This window comes from Siphateles boraxobius, unplaced genomic scaffold (assembly GCF_051911475.1).
Source record: "Siphateles boraxobius isolate OS27281-9 unplaced genomic scaffold, OSU_SipBor_1 35, whole genome shotgun sequence".
Lineage (NCBI taxonomy): Eukaryota > Metazoa > Chordata > Actinopteri > Cypriniformes > Leuciscidae > Siphateles > Siphateles boraxobius.
In genome coordinates this window covers 11,244,156-11,265,741 of record NW_027508975.1, presented here as the reverse complement: position 1 = coordinate 11,265,741, position 21,586 = coordinate 11,244,156, and the positions used below count along the sequence as shown (strand labels likewise).

Here is a 21,586-nt window from a genome sequence, read left to right as displayed (position 1 = left end):
AGTTTGGAGGAAGTCCATAATTAAACAATCAAGATTTAATTATAATTTGGGGATAATACAGTGGATACACTCTTTAAAATGAAGACAAAAATGTTTAACATATTACACATGTTAATGTTTCAACCACATAGTTAATGTGATGAACCACATCCAACAACTTGAGGAGAACTGACTTCATACATTGGCTGCATCTGAAATCGCATACTTATTATATAGTATCAAAAACAGTAGGTGACTAAAGAAATAGCTTATGTCTGAATACACAGTACTCATGAGTGAGTCCCAGTTCAGCTATACTATTTATTTATTTATTTTTTATTTTTTTATTTTTTGTGAAGGGAAAAAGTACTTTTGAGTGTGTACCATAATAGAGTAGACCAGCTTTGGGACATACTATCTCGTTTGAAACATTAACGCTCTGTCGCATAGTTATGTGCATCCTGTCACCGTGAACTGGCCTGTCAATCATCTTTTGTTACAGGTAACATCCGTCATATTTCATTTAATTAATTTTCTACAATTTTGGAGAGAAAAGAAGTAGGCCAGTTAATCTGCCAGTTGTGGGTCTTTCATACGAAGAACTTCTCAAATTTTTGCATAATGATGCATTTAAAAGTCAATGGCCAAACAGATCTTCATAAAAGTTCCGATTGTTGTGACAGACGAAATTTAACACAGATTACATTTAATAAATGTTTTTATCTGGTTTATGGTTGATTATTCACTCAAACCCCTTTATCTAAACATCTCAACGTAACTGTCAGTCACGCACATCTTGTGTGTGTGCATGTGTGTGTTAACTGAATATACAATTGAAATTTGAAAAATAAAATATAAAAAACAGGAACCATTGTAAAAAAAAAAAACGTTAAAATTAATTAAATTTTTCAAATGAATTCTCAAGTTTAATTTTTGAACAATGTATTTTTATATTTGCAAGAAAAATATATTTTTTTAAAGAAAATAATTTTTTAAAGAAAAAATCTATAAATAAATAAAAAAATCTAATTCAAGATTGTTTCTTGGTAATATAAAATCAATGTTAAAAAAAAAGTCTTATTTGATAATGGAAAAAAATCCTTATTTTTCAGCACAGAAGAGACCAGACCAACTATTTACTGAAAGTATGACAAACAATAAATTTCATAGAGCAATGAGAGTTGCCACATATACCGAAATTGGTCTCTAAAGATGAAAAAAAAAACTGACACTTATTTGAAAATACATGATACTTTATTTTTTGTGGTTGTACATAATTAGACATTTATCTATTTTATGCCCATATAAATTGTATAATTCTGTGTAGAACAGCAGAAACATGCTAGCCCTCATGAAGCATTGTTCAAGAACAACAGTTAACAGACTCGATGGATTACATGAAACATTCCTTCTGTTTTGAAATCCATGCGTTATAGTAAATATGTGGAGTGAATGTTATCGTCACGTTCGTTATGCACCACTTCAACCCCAGCAGTCACATCTACTGACTTCATCTTGCTCATTTTGGGTTCTTTAAGGCATGATCTCGCTGCTTTGCCTTCAGTAGATCTCCCGGATGCTTTACCGGAAACGCTACGTTGCCACAATACAGAACTATGTACATGAAATGCAAATTTGAAACACTCTTAATGTAGCATAATCTTAACCTTGACACCTTATTTTAAGTTATCATATTATGTGACTGTATGCTGTGGGCTGAGTGAAGTGATGAAATCTGAGCATGATTTCACATTGACTGTCAATACACATGTCCATACACAGGTCAATGCATTGGTTCACAAAAGCTTAACATAAGCATAAACATACCGTATCACTTGTACCCAAGGCTGTTTGTTCCTCACGGAAGCGCTAAATGACAGGCTGATAGAAATAGTAACTAACGTGGGACCTATTTTTGTTTCTGATTTTAAACAGGGACTGAACTTTTTATGATGAACTATTTATTCTCAGTCTTCAAAGACGCTTGTGATGCTTTAAATGTAAATTAGAGACTGTTCACCCAAAAATTATGGCTTTCATTATTTTGTGAAAAAACAAATATTTGAATAAGATAAATATTATACATGTCTTATTTCTTTATTTGGATTTTTAGGTAAAATATGACTCTGGCATGTTCTTGAATTTTTAGGTAAAATCTGACTCTGGCATGTTCTTGAATTAGTTTTATTAGATATGACGGTTATTAGGGAGAAAGCCCCCAAAATATATTGCCTGTGTTCTGCGGAAAAAAGGAAGCCATTTGAGAAAATTTTGACAAAAGTTTCATTTTGGGGGTGAAATTTCCCTTGAAGACATTTGCTACAACTTTTGCTCCCTTTACCCAAGAGTTTGTGAATCGAATGGATGATTTTAATAAACTTGTAAACTTCAAAAATATACTTAATTTATATCTGTCAGCTAGTAAATCCTGACAGGTATGATAATCTTAAACTTTCTACTCCACAATGAGAGAAAAATATTAAGCTGTTTTTAGCATTTAGACTATGCCAGCTAAGCGATTTTTGAATATATTATGTTCTTAAAGGATAGTTCACCCAAAAGTAAAATTATTTAATTAACACTCTCATGCTGTTTCAAACCCATATGACATTATTTCTTGTGTAGAAAAACAACAACAAAAAGAAATAAGAGAAATCTAGCAGAATATCCAAGCTGCTTGTTTCCATACAGTCTTTGGTCCCCATCCACTTTAATTATATTGAAAAGGCAGTTTGGACATTCTGATAAATATTTATTTTTATGTTCAACGAATATGGGTTTAGAACTAAATAAAGGTGAGTAAATGATGACATAATTTGAAAGTACATGTCAAGCATCTCAGATTAGTTGAGCTATTTGTGAGACTGTTTGTGTGTTTTAGTTGACGTCATGAGACGAGCATCAGAAGCCCGTCCAGCTTTTCTAACTGATGACACAAGCACAGGAGTACAAAATGTGATTACATTTCCTAAATCTCTCCAACTGTGCAGCCTGCAAAAGCTCTCCCGAGTGTCACTAACTGGAGAATTATTCTCTTCAATAAGTAGCAAATGAGCTGCCTCTCTTAAATCCAAACGTTTGCTCTCTTTCTGTAGAGATTTCTCTTTGAAAGGACTTTGGAGGTAAAGAATAGGATAAGCTTGGATTGCGGGAGGGAAATACATTGCTCATTCTGAAATAATTTCAAATTGCTCGTGTGAAATGTGGATCCTGATCATATGACACTCTGTCATAAAGAGTCGACTGCTGGCTTTTATATGTAAGCTGATTTGAACGATTATGGCTGTGTTCAGAAGAGCATACTACCATGCTAATTTTCTGTTCGCATGCGATTCCAATCATAAGATGTACAGGTCATAATTCACCCCAAAATCATTCGAATCAATACATATGAAATAAGAAATTAATTTTTCATGACCGTTAAGATTTCCTTCCCCTCCAAATTCTGATTCTTATCCCAATTGCATCCAGATGTATTACGATAAACTTTTAATTTAATATAGGAATAATTCGTTAATAATTAAAGGCAGTATGAAAAAATACTACCATTATGCACACTACCATTCAAAAGTTTAGGTTGGTAAGATTTTAAAAAAATATTTGTTTTAATGAACTCAGCCAAAACTGTACAGACAAAAATACAGTTAAATTGTAATATTGTCAAGTATTACAATTTAAAATAACTTTTTTATTATTTGAATGTATTTCAAAATGTAATGTATTCCTGTGATGATAAAGCTGCATTTTTCTCCAGGCTTCAGTGTCACATGATCCTTCAGAAATCATGCAATGCTGATTTGCTGCTCAAAAAAAATATTTCTTATATTATCAATGTTTAAAACTGTTGTGCTGCTTAATATTTTTGTAGAAACCAAAATTATTTGAATAGAAAGTTTAAAAATCAGCATTTATTTGAAGATGAAATATCTTGTAACATTGTAAATGTATTTTTTGTCACTTTTTAATCAATTTAACACATCCTTGCTTAATAAAAGGTTGTTGTTTTTTTTTTTAAATCTTCCTAACACTTAGTATTGAACGGTAGCATACAATTTTATTTTAATTCATTCATTTTATTCACACTTGGGGGGTTAATGTGCTTAATTTGAAAGAAACCCTTTTAAAAATAGGTTAAATATTACGATAGATATTATACTTATTTCTTTCTTTAGATTTCGGGGTAAAATACAACCCAGACATGTTCAACACAGTGTAAACACTGCAAGGAATAAATAATTGATGTTCCATTTCCAGTGTGATGAATGAACCAGCTGTAATTTTTAACATCTCATTCTTCACTATTTGAAACAGACATATTTTCCATAAATTGGAAAGTAAGCAGTACACTATAATTCCCCTCCAAACACAGCCCACATCTGTTCAATGTTGCACTTGTGTCTATTTCACATGAAATTGTCATTATAATCTGAATGAAAGTGCTGCCAGTTAATACAGGGCACAAAACCTCAGTACGTGTCTGAACAGAAAACACGTTGCCGGTCCTCTCTGGTTTAAGCCAGTCCTCACACCTAACCTTCTGTTCTTCTCCGTAAGCCGCTCAGACAGAATATTGATATGAGCCATTTTTCACCCAGCAGTCTGCCTGAGCTCTCTTCCCCATGGCCAAGGTTAATTAGCAGTCATTAAAGAAGAAATATACGCTTTCCTCCTCTGGCGGGAATGAAAAAGAAGGTGCGGATGACTCGTAGACGGCTGCGGAGTGATAGGACAGTCCGTTAGGCTGTCGCCATGGTGACAGAGATGAGGAGGTAATGGTCACCAATGCGGAATTGTTTAATTGTGCTGAGATACCTTCAGGTGGCTTTCAACACACTTGATTAATGGTGCAATCCATCCCAACATTGAGAGCTTTGAATATGAATGGCGAGCCAACCTGGAGCCTCATGTCCTCAGAGTAATTGAAGTCTTAACTTTGCCTTTACATTCTTCTATGTGTTTGAAAAATAAGATGGGTCTATTTCAATACCACTGCTCATTGTGTGCCCATGTAGGTTGGTTTTAAGAATAATGGGAGGTTTGTTCTTCAGATCAGATACTAACAGTCTAATTCACGTCCTTGAAAAATGCGTACAGTCTGTAACCATTAAAGTTGAACTGTTGCAGTGTCATTGAATTGACTCAGATCATGTAGAGTCCCAAATGACCAATGGCTGAGGGAATCAGTGTTTTCTAGACCTCTGATCTCCATTCCCACTCTTCAAACCTGACACACAAGGACTTATTCAGTTTGCCCGGGAGACTAGCCGATAAGGACGATATAGACCATCAGACAGATCTGGTCGTATGTATAGTTTGCTTAAACTGTCAAAAAGAAAATTTCTTGTAATTCTAAATTAGAAGGAATTTAAAGTCAACATGAAACGTGACCATGTTACTTTTTTTAATGTGACCACTGTTGATCTTTTCAATCAAATTACTGAAGAATATCGTTGTTACAAAGTTTTTTTTATGATTTTCATTTACTATAGTGAAGAAGTGATAAAATGTGCATTTTCTTGATAATTAAATGATTTATTTTTAACTGCTGACAAAAATGACAAGAAAAATGCTGCAGAATATTACCAATGGACTAATAATGATTTTGAAGAAGACAAATCTTAGAAAAATCTAACTCGGTAATGTTGGTGAGTGAACAACCTGAGCTGTGTGAATGAGAGGGGTAAACTGAAAGTTGGTTGGTGAGGCAATCATCTATGGAAGCTTGTTTCTTCCACAAAATAAATAAATAAATAATTGCAACTTTTTATCTCACAATTCAGACTTTTTTTGCAGAACGTTATAAATTCAGAATTGCGGGATATACAGGTAAACTCTGACTTTTTTCTCAGAATTGCGAGTTTATATCTCACTTTATAACACACAATTAGGTCCCACTTTGTATTAAGTGGCTTTAAGTACTATGTACTTATATAGAAAAATAAGTACAATGTACTTATTGTGTTCAGGTTGTGTTGTAAAACGCTTTTGCTGCTATTGAGATGTGATACTGGTAAGATTAGTGTCAGGTGTGTGTGGTATGAGTAGGTTTAAGGGTAGGTTAAGGTGTAAGGGTTGGGTCAACTGTGTAATTACAAATGTAATTACTTAAATTAATTACAGCTGTAATTACATGCAGGTATTTTCAAAATATAAGTACAATGTAATAACATGTATGTACAATAAGTCCATTGTATCAAATTATTAATTTCAATGTAAGTACATAGTACTTAAAGCCACTTAATATAAAGTGGGACCCACAATTGCGATTCATGCAATTATAAGTTATTTTATCACAATTCTGACTTTTTTTTCTCAAATACCTTTTTTATTTTTTATTCAGTGGTGGAAACAAGCTTCCATAATCATCTGATGATCATATATGAGAAGTTTGTATATTTGGTAAACATTTAGCAATTCTCTTTGCATTCTAAAATTTAATTTATTTGGAAATTACAAGCCATTTAAAAATTAAAAATTAATACATCTGGAAAATTATGAATGAACATTTGAACATTATGAATGGTATTTTAATCAAGACAAAAACCCTGACCAACAAAAAAAATATTTTTTTTAATTACAGAGCACTGGATATTACATGGAACAAGAAAAAAGATATTGTAGTGATGAATTAAGAACTCATTTCCACAAAATATATTAATTTGTACCCATGTTTTACTAATTTGTTCCCTTGTCTTCATTTAATTAAACTTTGAACATGATTGAACTAAAGCGAGGAAACTAATTAATATTTTGTGGAAACAAATTCTTAATTCATGGCCACTAGTGTATATCTTTTGGCCCCTCATGTAATGTGCGGTGCTGCATACAAATTTACATTGAAGGTGACATGTTAAAGAAGATATTGAACCGGGGGGGGAAATGAAGGATGGGACAATCAATTGAGAACTGAATAGGTCGCAAAAACAATGGCCTCAATTTATAACTTCCCCGTTTGAATCATTCACGATAAAACACAAGAAAGATGTAGTATGAGATTAAATAGGGTCAATTTTGATTTCATGTTGACTTTAAGACTGAACTTTTTAAAGGGACAGTAATCCAGAAAAGCCTGTGGAAAAAAGAAACCCAACTCTATCTCTTAGCAGCACATAAAAGCGGTAAATAGCCATACTCATGCCGAATATGCTAATGAATGTAATATGAAGACCTAAATAGCCATCGCTGTACAGTAATGTGCTCATTAGAGACGACAAGCTGTTGATTTACTTGAGACAAACAAGCGATTAAATAGGTTTTCTATCACTATTATAATATGGAGCTCTTCATCAATCTCTGATGTGCAGTTCGGTCTGAACAGTGTGATTGAGCTATAGGTGGGTGAATCTGATCTGGTCCATCATATTCCTATGGATGTTTTCCTGAATGCCCTGAGAGCAAGAGTGCTGAGAAGAAAGATCCTACCGCACCAATTACACCACATCAAATTACCTAGACGGTGCGTGATTGGCTGCTGGAGGGCGGATAATGAAGTAAAGAAAATAAAACAAAGCTAGAGGTGTGAAAAGAAAGAACCAAATACAAGAGATAGTGAAATGACTATCATATTGTCACCCCTGTCAGAGACCTGATCCCGGTTCAGAGCTGATAATGACGGTGAGCTCTGAAAAATGCTCTTCCTTCTTTTTCACAACACAGCTTCCTGGTTTATTTAAGGTTTATGTGGGGTGGCAGGTTTCTCCTTATCTCTGTGAGCCTACGTAGGAGCCAAAGACACTCCTGGTGGCACAACGTCTCTGGTCTTCCAGCTCACAGCAGGGTTTGAGTCCTTCAGCTGAGGCAGCTGTAGATCGAAACTCAACAACTCGCTTCAAACAGCTGAAACTTCCAGCATTGCAGTTCTGGAACCATCCTGTCCATTTCATCCTCAAGTTTGTCTCAATGTCCCAAACAGACAAGCACCAAAGAGTTCATGTTGGTCGATGGGAATACTTAAAGGTTGTTTGATTGAGGATGAGAGGTGGGCTTCACGACTTTGTGATTTGATGGCTTACTTGTTTTGTCTCGGAGCACTTTTGGGAAGACGAAACAAAAGGAGAGTTAAAAGACCAAAAGATTTGTATTTCCTCAAGGAATTACAACTAGTGCTTGCAAGGCAGCAAAAGAACAATGTTCAAGCTTTAGGCTAGCTTATTCTCTTATTGTCAGTTGGCTACACACAGAAATCAATGCATACACTCTGTTCCAAAATCTAGTAAACTGCCTACATAGCAGCATTTTAAGGCACCATACACTTAAAAATAAAGGTACCAAAAGGTGATTTTCGCAGTGATGGCATTTCCGGTGAACAGTTCTTAAAAGAACCAATTTTGTTGTTTTTTGAAGAACATTTTGATAATCTAAAGAACATTTTCCCACTACTACTTGTGGAAATGAAAGGTTTAATGCATGATAAAGGTTCTTCATGGAACCATTGATGGTCTACTACTCAATAACACAATACAGTTATAGGCATATAATTATGATATAAGATATAGGCAGCATAATTATATTAGCATTGCATGTATCATTTGTAAAGAAGGCAATCCCAGAATGCATTGTGACTGATGAGCAATCAAAATTAACTATTTTATCCGTCATTTTATGTTATGTATATTTATTCTTATTAGATTATAATGTCATTAGCTTAGCAACATGCTAAAGTCAAATTATACTGAATTCAATTGTGATGCTGCATCCTACTTCGCCCTAGAAGTATGTACATGTAACGGACGTAGGCCAGTAAGAGCTGTGCGTGTAAACCTCACTTCCCTGGCCGCTAACAACTGACTACCGAGAGGCTGCGCTCTTTAGTGTCCTTGTTAGCACACCCGCCTCCCACATCTGCAATGTTTGTAGTTTTTTTTAAACATAATTCGTGTTTGTAGTTCTGAACTGAATCCTCCTCCAAAGCACAATTGGTTGTGGGCAGTATTAGCCATTAGAGTGTGCATGATCCACACTTCAAAAATCTACCAGAAATAGTAGACCGTGTGGAAAATATTGGCACACTCTTTCCAACATACTATGCTGGTTCTCAAACCTGTCCTGGGGACCCACCACCGCATCACCATTTGTATGTGTCACCACTTTGCTAAAATAATTTAATGCTGTATATACCAGTAAGACGAAATCATACGAAAATTGCAATTCATTATGCTAATAGATGGTAGGAAGTTGACCACTTGCAGTTAGGTGTGCAAATATTGATGACATCATTGCTGTTGGTTACATTTTCAATGGGAGTTTTTCAAACTTTAATTCTAAAATAAATAAAATTTATTATATATTAATTAAAGTAAATTTATGCATACACTACCGTTTAAACGTTTGGGTTAAGTAAATTATTTTGACAGAAGTCTCTTATGCTCACCAAAGCTGCATCTTTTTAATAATTTCTTTATTATTTTTACCAAAAAAAAAATGGATTACGGTAAAACAGTAATATTTGAAATATTATAACATTTTAAAATAAATGTTTTTTATTATATTTTCAAATTTAATTCATTCTTGTGTTTTTCAGTACAATTACAGTTTTCAGTGTTACATGATGCTTCAGAAATCATTCAAATATGCTGATTTGGTGCTCAAGAAACATTTCCTATTATTATCAGTTGAAATCAGTTGTTTTTTAATACCTGTAGATTACCATAATGCATTTGTTTCATGATTCTTTTATGAATAACATTTCAGCATTTATTTAAAACAGAAATCTTTTGTAACATTAAAAATGTCTTTTAAAAAAAAAACTCTTACTAACCCCAAACTTTAGAAAATGGTAGTGTACAATGTAGTGTATATTATATAAAATTAGAAAAAAGTATAACATTTACAAAAAAAAAAAAAGGATAGAACACATGAGACTGAATGTACATTAAGGGGTGTTTGGTTTGTACAAACAGATTGTACAAACCTGAACTAGAATGAGGAATGTCAATACAGCACTGCCTTGCAGGTACTTTACATGATTTTACCATGTTTTTAACCATGGGAACCATGCGTGGTTTGTATTAGAAAAGCAAACAATGAAACGTATCTTAAATACTACAAACAACAAAAGACCAAGGTTAATGCGATATGTTACACTTTCGATTAAGTCAAGCACACAATCAACCAACATACCTGTCCTGAGGCTAAAGCCTATTATTGCCGACAGGGGAAGGCTGGATTAGACCTTGCTGCGCAGTAGTCCCCCCGTAGGGTGCTCTGGGGTACTGCACTCTGAAGAGTTCTTGGCTTTGTCCTTGTTATTGTTGGGCTCGTTGTCTTTGATGATGTCATACTGGCGGCAGAACAGAGCTATCACACCTGTGCACAAATGAAAGAGGATTTGGAGAGTTGAAGACGGGACGGAAGAGCGGAGGTGATGGATGAGACATTGTCGAAAGAAGGAAAGAAAAAAATGCAATGATGGATTGCAGCATGATTCTGCCCCAAATAATAACATACAAATTATAGCTGGACTAGAACAGGATGATGAGCTGCACTGCGACCTTGAGTTAAATTGAGCTAGTACTGTCCTGTCTGATGATTTATTCCCTCGTCTTCTAAAAGACTTGACGTGGATTATATAAAGATAAGGAAAGCCTCTATAAGACCCAATCATAACTTTAGATATGCTCTTGTCTTTTCTCCACTCTGGACCACATTTATGACCACAGACTAGAGATCTTAAACATTTAATTACAATTTTATCAAAACCCATTATTTGCAAATGTAGGCGCGAGTTACAAATGTCATGAAACTAAATTTAAATGTTTTATATGCACTAACTACTGTATACATACACACTCACACAAACACTATTCAAAAGTTATTCAACTTTATTCTAAAAATATATAGTTACAAATTTGTATTCCTATCTGAATGTTTATGAACAACTGAAATGTTAAGCATTATGTAATCTTAATGACTTTAACATTAATGACTTCTTCATAAAAGTAATTATAAGTGTTACTGTGACTTAAATCGAACCACAATATATATATATATATATATATACACAGTGATGCTTGAAAATTTGTGAACCCCTTCCAGAAAATGTGAATAATTTAATAATAACAGGGATCGTACAAAATGCATGTTATTTTTTATTAAGTTCTTGTCACAAGTCTGTCCTGTCATGTGTAGCACATGTGGTGTTCTGTGTTCCTGTCTCTGTCTTGACTCCTCCTTCCTTGTTATCTGATTATTGGTTAATTTGTCTCACCTGTTTTTCCTCGTTACCTTCCTTGTTTGCTCCCCTATTTAGTCTCCCTGTGTTTGTAGTCCTGTGCTGGTTCGTTGTTATCATGTTCCTTGTGTTTCCTGCTGATCTGATTTATTCTTTTTCTGTTTTTGTTTGTTAGTTTTTGTACTTATATTTACTTTATTAAATCCTCTTCCTGCACTTGAGTCCTCGATCCTTTCCACTACCCAGCCGTGACAGAACGAACCAGCCCTGATGAGGACTCAGCGGAAGACTTCGGGTCAACCACCAGTCGTGCCGATTGACTGCCCGCACTATGACCGGATCATGAAGGTCTCTGCATTGGTTTCCTTGCACCAGGAGGGGAGGAATGTGAGAGACTTTGCCGGGGAATTTTTCTCCGCCAGTGAGGGTTTAGGGTTGGGAAAGACGGCTCTTAAGGACCTCTTTAATTATGCCCTGGATAAGCCATTTGATGTGTCGGAGATGGAAGTGCTGAGAGCTTTTGACTTTTGGGCTTTTATTAACGTTTTAGACCCACAAGGGAAACCGCCGTTGTGGCAACAGGCAGCACCTCCGGAGGCAGTTCATCCCACACCGTCTCACATTTGTCGGCGGAGGAGAAGGAAGAAACCCTCCGTACTAGTTCCGGTGGTCCCGAGTCCGGTGGTCCCGAGTCCGGTGGTCCCGAGTCCGGTGGTCCCGAGTCTGGTGGTCCCGAGTCCGGTGGTCCGGAGAAGGAGACACGTCCCGTCTGCCCAGTCAGATACTGTTCAGGTCAGGTCTGCCCAGCCAGAGACTGTTCACGCCCCGTCTGCCCAGACAGAGACTGTTCACGTCCCGTCTGCCCAGACAGAGACTGTTCACGTCCCGTCTGCCCAGTCAGAGACTGTTCAAGTGCCCGTGTCTGCTGTTCCAGAGCCGGAGGCAGAGCCAGTGCCCGTTCCAGGGCCGGAGGCAGAGCCAGTGCCCGTTCCAGGGCCGGAGGCAGAGCCAGTGCCCGTTCCAGGGCCGGAGGCAGAGCCAGTGCCCGTTCCAGGCCCGGAGGCAGAGCCAGTGCCCGTTCCAGGGCCGGAGGCAGAGCCAGTGCCCGTTCCAGGGCCGGAGGCAGAGCCAGTGCCCGTTCCAGGGCCGGAGGCAGAGCCAGTGCCCGTTCCAGGGCCGGAGGCAGAGCCAGTGCCCGTTCCAGGGCCGGAGGCAGAGCCAGTGCCCGTTCCAGGGCCGGAGGCAGAGCCAGTGCCCGTTCCAGGGCCGGAGGCAGAGCCAGTGCCCGTTCCAGGGCCGGAGGCAGAGCCAGTGCCCGTTCCAGGGCCGGAGGGCAGAGCCAGTGCCCGTTCCAGGGCCGGAGGGCAGAGCCAGTGCCCGTTCCAGGGCCGGAGGGCAGAGCCAGTGCCCGTTCCAGGGCCGGAGGGCAGAGCCAGTGCCCGTTCCAGGGCCGGAGGGCAGAGCCAGTGCCCGTTCCAGGGCCGGAGGGCAGAGCCAGTGCCCGTTCCAGGGCCGGAGGGCAGAGCCAGTGCCCGTTCCAGGGCCGGAGGCAGAGCCAGTGCCCGTTCCAGGGCCGGAGCCAGTGCCCGTTCCAGGGCCGGAGGCAGAGCCAGTGCCCGCTGTTCCAGGGCCGGAGGCGGTGTCTGCTGTTCCAGGGCCGGAGCAGGTGTCTGCTGTTCCAGGGCCGGAGCCGGTGTCTGCTGTTCCAGGGCCGGAGCCGGTGTCTGCTGTTCCAGGGCCGGAGCCGGTGTCTGCTGTTCCAGGGCCGGAGCCGGTGTCTGCTGTTCCAGGGCCGGAGCCGGTGTCTGCTGTTCCAGGGCCGGAGCCGGTGTCTGCTGTTCCAGGGCCGGAGCCAGAGCCAGTGCCTGTTCAAGAGCCGGAGGCAGAGCCAGTGCCTGTTCCAGAGCCGGAGGCAGAGCCAGTGCCTGTTCCAGAGCCGGAGGCAGAGCCAGTGCCTGTTCCAGAGCCGGAGGCAGAGCCAGTGCCAGTTCCAGAGCCGGAGGCAGAGCCAGTGCCAGTTCCAGAGCCGGAGGCAGAGCCAGTGCCTGTTCCAGAGCCGGAGGCAGAGCCAGTGCCTGTTCCAGAGCCGGAGGCAGAGCCAGTGCCTGTTCCAGAGCCGGAGGCAGAGCCAGTGCCTGTTCCAGAGCCGGAGGCAGAGCCAGTGCCTGTTCCAGAGCCGGAGGCAGAGCCAGTGCCTGTTCCAGAGCCGGAGGCAGAGCCAGTGCCTGTTCCAGAGCCGGAGGCAGAGCCAGTGCCTGTTCCAGAGCCGGAGGCAGAGCCAGTGCCTGTTCCAGAGCCGGAGGCAGAGCCAGTGCCTGTTCCAGAGCCGGAGGCAGAGCCAGTGCCTGTTCCAGAGCCGGAGGCAGAGCCAGTGCCTGTTCCAGAGCCGGAGGCAGAGCCAGTGCCTGTTCCAGAGCCGGAGGCAGAGCCAGTGCCTGTTCCAGAGCCGGAGGCAGAGCCAGTGCCTGTTCCAGAGCCGGAGGCAGAGCCAGTGCCTGTTCCAGAGCCGGAGGCAGAGCCAGTGCCTGTTCCAGAGCCGGAGGCAGAGCCAGTGCCTGTTCCAGAGCCGGAGGCAGAGCCAGTGCCTGTTCCAGAGCCGGAGGCAGAGCCAGTGCCTGTTCCAGAGCCGGAGGCAGAGCCAGTGCCTGTTCCAGAGCCGGAGGCAGAGCCAGTGCCTGTTCCAGAGCCGGAGGCAGAGCCAGTGCCAGTTCCAGAGCCGGAGGCAGAGCCAGTGCCAGTTCCAGAGCCGGAGGCAGAGCCAGTGCCAGTTCCAGAGCCGGAGGCAGAGCCAGTGCCAGTTCCAGAGCCGGAGGCAGAGCCAGTGCCAGTTCCAGAGCCGGAGGCAGAGCCAGTGCCAGTTCCAGAGCCGGAGGCAGAGCCAGTGCCAGTTCCAGAGCCGGAGGCAGAGCCAGTGCCAGTTCCAGAGCCGGAGGCAGTGCCAGTTCCAGAGCCGGAGGCAGAGCCAGTGCCTGTTCCACAGCCGGAGGCAGAGCCAGTGCCTGTTCCACAGCCGGAGGCAGAGCCAAGGCCTGTTCCAGAGCTGGAGCCAATGTCTGTTCCAGAGCCAGCGTTTGTTTCTGTGTTTGTGTCTGTTCTTGTGACTGTTACAGCTCTTGTGTCTTTTCCAGGGCCGGAGCCAGTGTCTGCTGTTCCAGGGCCGGAGCCAGTGTCTGCTGTTCCAGGGCCGGAGCCAGTGTCTGCTGTTCCAGGGCCGGAGCCAGTGTCTGCTGTTCCAGAGCCGGAGGCAGAGCCAGTGCCAGTTCCAGAGCCGGAGGCAGAGCCAGTGCCAGTTCCAGAGCCGGAGGCAGAGCCAGTGCCTGTTCCAGAGCCGGAGGCAGAGCCAGTGCCTGTTCCAGAGCCGGAGGCAGAGCCAGTGCCTGTTCCAGAGCCGGAGGCAGAGCCAGTGCCTGTTCCAGAGCCGGAGGCAGAGCCAGTGCCTGTTCCAGAGCCGGAGGCAGAGCCAGTGCCTGTTCCAGAGCCGGAGGCAGAGCCAGTGCCTGTTCCAGAGCCGGAGGCAGAGCCAGTGCCTGTTCCAGAGCCGGAGGCAGAGCCAGTGCCAGTTCCAGAGCCGGAGGCAGAGCCAGTGCCAGTTCCAGAGCCGGAGGCAGAGCCAGTTCCAGAGCCGGAGGCAGAGCCAGTGCCAGTTCCAGAGCCGGAGGCAGAGCCAGTGCCTGTTCCACAGCCGGAGGCAGAGCCAGTGCCTGTTCCACAGCCAGAGGCAGAGCCAAGGCCTGTTCCAGAGCTGGAGCCAATGTCTGTTCCAGAGCCAGCGTTTGTTTCTGTGTTTGTGTCTGTTCTTGTGAATGTTACAGCTCTTGTGTCTGTTCCAGGGCCGGAGCCAGTGTCTGCTGTTCCAGGGCCGGAGCCAGTGTCTGCTGTTCCAGGGCCGGAGCCAGTGTCTGCTGTTCCAGGGCCGGAGCCAGTGTCTGCTGTTCCAGAGCCGGAGGCAGAGCCAGTGCCTGTTCCAGAGCCGGAGGCAGAGCCAAGGCCTGTTCCAGAGCTGGAGCCAATGTCTGTTCCAGAGCCAGCGTTTGTTTCTGTGTTTGTGTCTGTTCTTGTGACTGTTACAGCTCTTGTGTCTGTTCCTGAGCCGGTGTCTGCTGTACCTGAGCCGGTGTCTGCTGTACCTGAGCCGGTGTCTGCTGTACCTGAGCCGGTGTCTGCTGTACCTGAGCCGGTGTCTGCTGTACCTGAGCCGGTGTCTGCTGTTCCTGAGCCGGTGTCTGCTGTTCCTGAGCCGGTGTCTGCTGTTCCTGAGCCGGTGTCTGCTTTTCCTGAGCCGGTGTCTGCTGTTCCTGAGCCGGTGTCTGCTGTTCCTGAGCCGGTGTCTGCTGTTCCTGAGTCACTGCCCTGGCCGCCCGAGGGGTCTTCACCGCCCTGGCCGCCCGAGGGGTCTTCACCTTCGCCCTGGCCGCCCGAGGGGTCTTCACCTTCGCCCTGGCCGCCCGAGGGGTCTTCACCTTCGCCCTGGCCGCCCGATGGGTCTTCACCTTCGCCCTGGCCGCCCGATGGGTCGTCTGCTTCGCCCTGGCCGCCCGATGGGTCGTCTGCTTCGCCCTGGCCGCCCGATGGGTCGTCTGCTTCGCCCTGGCCGCCCGATGGGTCGTCTGCTTCGCCCTGGCCGCCCGATGGGTCGTCTGCTTCGCCCTGGCCGCCAGATGGACTGTCTGCTTTCGCCCTGGCCGCCGGATTAACCATCACCCCCTGTCTCTGTTCCCTTCCATGGACCTGGCCCCTCATCCCTCCCCCTGATCCTCCACCGTGTCACCTGCCGCCTGGACTCTTGTTTTGTATATGTTACATCTTGGAGCGTCTGGTAGCCGCTCCTTAAGGAGGGGGTAATGTCACAAGTCTGTCCTGTCATATGTAGCACATGTGGTCTTCTGTGTTCCTGTCTCTGTCTTGACTCCTCCTTCCTTGTTATCTGATTATTGGTTAATTTGTCTCACCTGTTTTTCCTCGTTACCTTCCTTGTTTGCTCCCCTATTTAGTCTCCCTGTGTTTGTAGTCCTGTACTGGTTCGTTGTTATCATGTTCCTTGTGTTTCCTGCATATCTGATTTATTCTTTTTCTGTTTTTGTTTGTTAGTTTTTGTACTTATATTTACTTTATTAAATCCTCTTCCTGCACTTGAGTCCTCGATCCTTTCCACTACCCAGCCGTGACAGTTCTGTCCTGATTAAGATCATTTACATAAAATATGTTTACATATAGTGCACAAGAAATATTTGAAAAAATGGCTGAATTTATAAAAATGACCCCGTTCAAAAGTTTACATACTCTTGATTCTTAATACTGTCTCATTAATACTGTGTCATTACCTGGATGACCCACGACTGTTTTTTTGTTTTTTGTGATGGTTGTTCTTGAATCTTTTGTTTGTCCTGAGCAGTTAAACTGCTCAATGTTCTTCAGAAAAAATAATTTTGGTCCTGCAAATTCTACGGTTTTCCAGCATCTTCTGCATATTTGAACCCTTTCAAGCAGTGACTGTATGATTATGAGATCCATCTTTTCACACTGAGGACAATTGAGGTACTCAAACACAACTATTAAAAAAGGTTCAAACATTCACTGATGCTCCAGAAAGAAACACGATGCATTAAGAGTCGGGGGTGAAAACTTTTTGAACTTGAAGATCAAGGTAAATTGTACTTAATGTGTCTTCCGGGAAACATGCAAGTATCTTCTGTAGCTTCCGAAGGGCCATACAAAATGAAAAAAAAAAAAAAAGATATTTAAACAAAATAAGAAAAAATTAGACATCTTATCCTGTTTTTATAAAAACAAAAATAAATAAACTTTTATAAATTCAGCATTTTTTTTTGTCTTGTGGACTATATGTAAATATCTTTATGTATTTTTTTTTTTAATTATTCACATTTTGACAGATTCTGCAAGGGGTTCACAAACTTTCAAGCATCACTATATATATATATATATATATATATATATATATATATATATAAATATGATCAAATGTTGACAACAGAAATTCACATGGGCTATTTCCACATTTGAAATATATATATATATATTATTGCTGTGTGAATGTAGCCAATGTGAATTTCTCTAGTCAACATTTGATCATTGGTCAAACTGTTTGATCATTGGTCATATTCTGACCTGCCCACATGACGAGAACCACCACAATGATAATGAGCTCTCCAGCCCTGAGCTGGGCGGCCTGGCCAACCTCCTCCATGGTCACTTCATCTGTGTGGATTCAAACAAACACAGTTCATTCACTCATATAGTCAGAAAACAAGCACTACTTCTGCAGTTTTCAAAGCAAAGGCACTGTGGCAACACGCACAACCACAGTAGAATTATTTAAGGAATTAAAACCATTTCCGAGGGTTCTTTAATTAGCCTCAAGAGGATATAAAGCGGAGCCTAAAGCAAACCTTCTCCGTCTCAGATATATTTATTATTTATCAGTTTCATATAAAAAAAATCACAATTCAAATCATAAAACCCAAGTCGAAGCGGATGACTGTTAGGATCGCTTCGGGGTTGAGCTCTCCTCTCACTGGGAGAAGACCTCAGGGGTCAATTTCTTGGCTGAAGATTTAAAGTGTCTTCTAATTAAAGTCTTATTATTTAAAAGAAACTGAACATAGCGCTCTGGTCTGTGTTCACTGATTAACCGCAGAGGGAAAAGCCAAGTTCGTCAACGTCCTGCTTATCTGAAGGAGCAGAAGAGCTGTGCTTCATAATGACTGCAGGGAGAAGTTACACTCGTCTCTTTGTCTGCGCCTCTTCTTTCTTTGAAGAAAAACTCAATACACTTTAGGTGTAACTGAAATGGTATTGGATGTCTCAGGCGTTTGAGTGCAGGGGAAAAGTTGAGGCATTTTTCAGCTCAACATTACATCAATACATGTCATGAGTACAGTTAAAAAACAAAAAACCCTGACGCCACCCTGAAGCGATGGAGAGGGGAGGCCAGTGGAGAGAAAGATTAACTGTCTGTGTTTATTAGTATTTAGCTCTGGTATTTAGTGAAGTGTGATGGTGATCAGTGTGATGCCTGATGATTAAACTGTTTTTTGTAAAGTACTTTTTGACACATGCGTCAGCTAAAAATTAGCCATCTGTAAACTACTCTCTGCTGCGCCTAAGCACATTTCTACCCCTGATCCATCACAAATGGCTTTAATGCAGAGTTAACAGATTTAAGATGGATCCTGAAAAAGAGAACTTTATACCTTAATGAATATGACACTAGAGTGTCCTTTAAATACAAGATTAATCTACATCCCAGTTTGTAATTTTTATTTTTACATTGAGTCCCAAATGTCAGAGATCACTTGTGAAAAATATTATCAAAAGACATTTTTATATAATTTTATATATATATAAAAAAATTATATAAAAATGTCTTTTGATAATATTTTTATATATATAGCCTATATATATAGCCTATATATATATATATATATATATATAGAACAGAAGTGTACATATAATGATAGTAAATGAGATAAATGTGTCACTTATCTTTCACACTTTTTATGAGAACCATTCTTTGAAACTAAATCATAGTTGCTTTTTTTCAAAAACATTGATGTGTAAGATGAAGAGGTATCATTTGACATTTTACTAATGTCTGAGGTTACACCTCAGTGAATACTCCTGCCCTGTCTCTAACCTGCACAACTGATGGTTTGACACTAATCAACACAGTCCAGTGCCAAGGACTGACACTCATCCATAAAATGGCAAGTGTTTCGGGAACACAATCCTCCCAGGCAGATGTTTGTCCAAGTAAGTAGGTCACCGAAATGGATTACACAACATGAAAAATTGGCTGTATTGTGTGTTGCTCTATAGATAAGACAAGCTCCTTAACAGAAAATGCATTGGTAAAACGTACAAAAGTGAGCAATTCATGCCCTGAATTATGACACAACACCATTTTTAGAGCGGTTGTATAACCACCTCCCTGCTGTGGCTTTTTTTCCCTCTACGGAAATGATTTGACCGTTTAGTCATCTTTCAAACGAATCTACTTTTTCAACTGTACAAAGATATCAGTATTGTATCTCTGTATATAATAATTTATATAAGCTAATGACTAAGCTAAAGATTCTGTCATCATTTATCATGTTGTTCTTCTGAATGTGTGTGGCTTTCTTTCTTTCTTGAAACATTAAGGATAATTGTTTTTAATATACTAGTCAGATTTTAATACAATTGCAATAAATGGATACTGGAGATTTCAAGCTTCAAAAATTACCTGTGGTACATACATTCATAAAGTTTGAATCATTCAGACCAGTTTTGTGAACTGGATTGATCTATTCACTGAAAGATCTTATCTAAAAGGAATGATTTGTTTGTGAATAAGACTTTGCAGTTTCTCCACTCAACAAACCACAAAGAACTACAGGTGACGTCAAAATGTTCAGTAAGTAATGAAGTGAATTTCATCTCTATTCTAGGTTTCACTAGTATTATCAATACCTGTATTCCTCTGGACAATTTTAAACTTTATATTTCAGCATTTCACATGTTACTGCCTCCTTAGTGTGAATCGCTTTGTTTTATTCATTATTTCTCTTCACTTTGGATAAAAGCATCAGCTTAATGAGTATCAATGGCTTCAGAAGACTTGGAATATAGTGCATGAGGAATATAACTACTTTTAGGATATTTGGGAGCTGTACATAACAGTCCTTATTCACTTTTATTGTATTCAATAGTATATTTTTCCAAAAAGAAAAAAGAAAACTTTTGTTTTCCCACAGAAGAATAGTCAAATAGACAAATTTGGAACGACATGAGGGTGAGTAAATTCTGACGTTAATGGTCCTGCAAGATATAATGTTGAAATTACAAGACATTACATTGTGAATATGCTAAAGATATTTGCAGTTGCAAGATGTTAACCCTTTACAATGTTTTTACCGCAAGTACTTTAGTACTTTAAGATGTAATTTCCAGAATAATCCTCTGAAGTGCTTCAAAAAATATTATGGTATTATGGATTTTTTTTTTTCTTTTGGTAGTTACCTGGGCTTTTTGAGGCCAGTTTCTCTGACTCTTTGGGAGTGCGGAACAGAACAGGTTCACTCAGGGGGCTGGTGCCGCTCATGCTAATGGACTGCACATGGACAATGTACTCTGTGTCTTCCTCCAAGTCCCATAATGCACATGAACGAGTGGTGGTGTTCACTTCCTGGATGAATCGCAGCATACGAACGTCCTTCTTCTATAAACATCAAAATTAGAAAGAAATAATGAGATTGCGAGGCTTATGCTAATAATCCAAGGATAAATGTGGTTGATGCCACACACATGTAAGTCAACATGAAACAAACTTTTTCAAATGCATGTTCCTGGTCTAACTGTGAATAATTCATCAGTGTATGTTATTCCAGATATATATATATATATATATATATATATATATATATATATTGTAATATATAATCAGTATGTAATATTTTGCTCAGTGTCTACAACAACTTTCCTCTTTGGTTGACGTCACCAAGTCCTCTTATTTTCACCACTCCGTCCAGGTGTCATGGGGAGAGTGGCTTTAACAAAGCGCACAACGATGGAGAGTTCACAATAGTCCTTTTATTAAACAACATCCAAGAGAAACACCCAGGAGAATAACCAGGAAATAACTTTAAACCAGAGCGCAACACATAAACGCATAACGCAACACATAAACGCAAACGAGACCGAACACTGAACAGAAAGAACTCAGGGCTTAAATACATGGGAAGAGGTAATCAGCAAAACAGAACACAGGCAAATGGGAACAGGGAAAATAACCAAAAAACATAAGATACTTAAAATTACCCTGACATTACACACTCGCCCCGGAAAAGCGCATACTCGCGACGTAACTATAATTAATAGTCCAACTCAGGAGGACGTGGATCAGGTGAATGGAAAGAATCTGGAAGAGAGGACGGTGCGAGAGACCAAGGTGGGGATGATGGTGGGAGGAGCCAGGAGCAGGAGGAGCCTGGCGGAGACCAAGACCACAGCCAGTACGAAGGCCCATGGCGGTGTCGACAGAGGGAGGGGTCATGGAGGAAATTTATAGGATTAACCAGGGGGATGACAGACAGAGACGGAGTCGATGGAGGTGAAGACCCAGGTGGAGAACAAAGAGCCGATGGGACAAAGTAACACCGATGGCTCTGAAGACCTAGGTGGAGCTACAGCGATGAGCTTCCGAGGTGGAGCCAGGGTGACAGAGGACTGAGGTGGAGCCAGTAAGACTGAGGACCAAGGCGGAGCCGGAGTGAAAGCGGAGCCGTAGGGATGGAGGGACAAAGCGCAGCTGAATGCCAGGAAGTCCGTAGCGCAGGCAGAGTGACAACTGAACAAGGTGGAGCCTGAGGGACAAGGGAGCCCGGTGGAGCCGCAAGGATGACAATCCTAGGTGGAGCCGAGGGAGTAAACACAGGGAGC

General features: G+C 41.5%; 1 protein-coding gene across 2 annotated transcripts in view; it reads right to left on the bottom strand.

Annotated features, from left to right (window-relative positions):
- Positions 1 to 1,214: 1,214 nt before the first annotated feature.
- fndc5b (fibronectin type III domain containing 5b) overlaps positions 1,215 to 21,586 on the bottom strand; it is a 34,294-nt gene continuing 13,922 nt past the window's right edge. For both annotated transcript variants that reach the window (XM_077196382.1, XM_077196383.1), the window contains 4 exons: positions 20,168 to 20,366; positions 17,276 to 17,365; positions 10,099 to 10,284; positions 1,215 to 8,009 (listed from right to left, as the gene is read on the bottom strand). In XM_077196382.1, the coding sequence (XP_077052497.1) occupies positions 10,145 to 10,284; positions 17,276 to 17,365; positions 20,168 to 20,366 (429 nt within the window). In that variant the 3' untranslated portion in view covers positions 1,215 to 8,009; positions 10,099 to 10,144. The remainder of the gene's footprint in view (positions 8,010 to 10,098; positions 10,285 to 17,275; positions 17,366 to 20,167; positions 20,367 to 21,586) is intronic.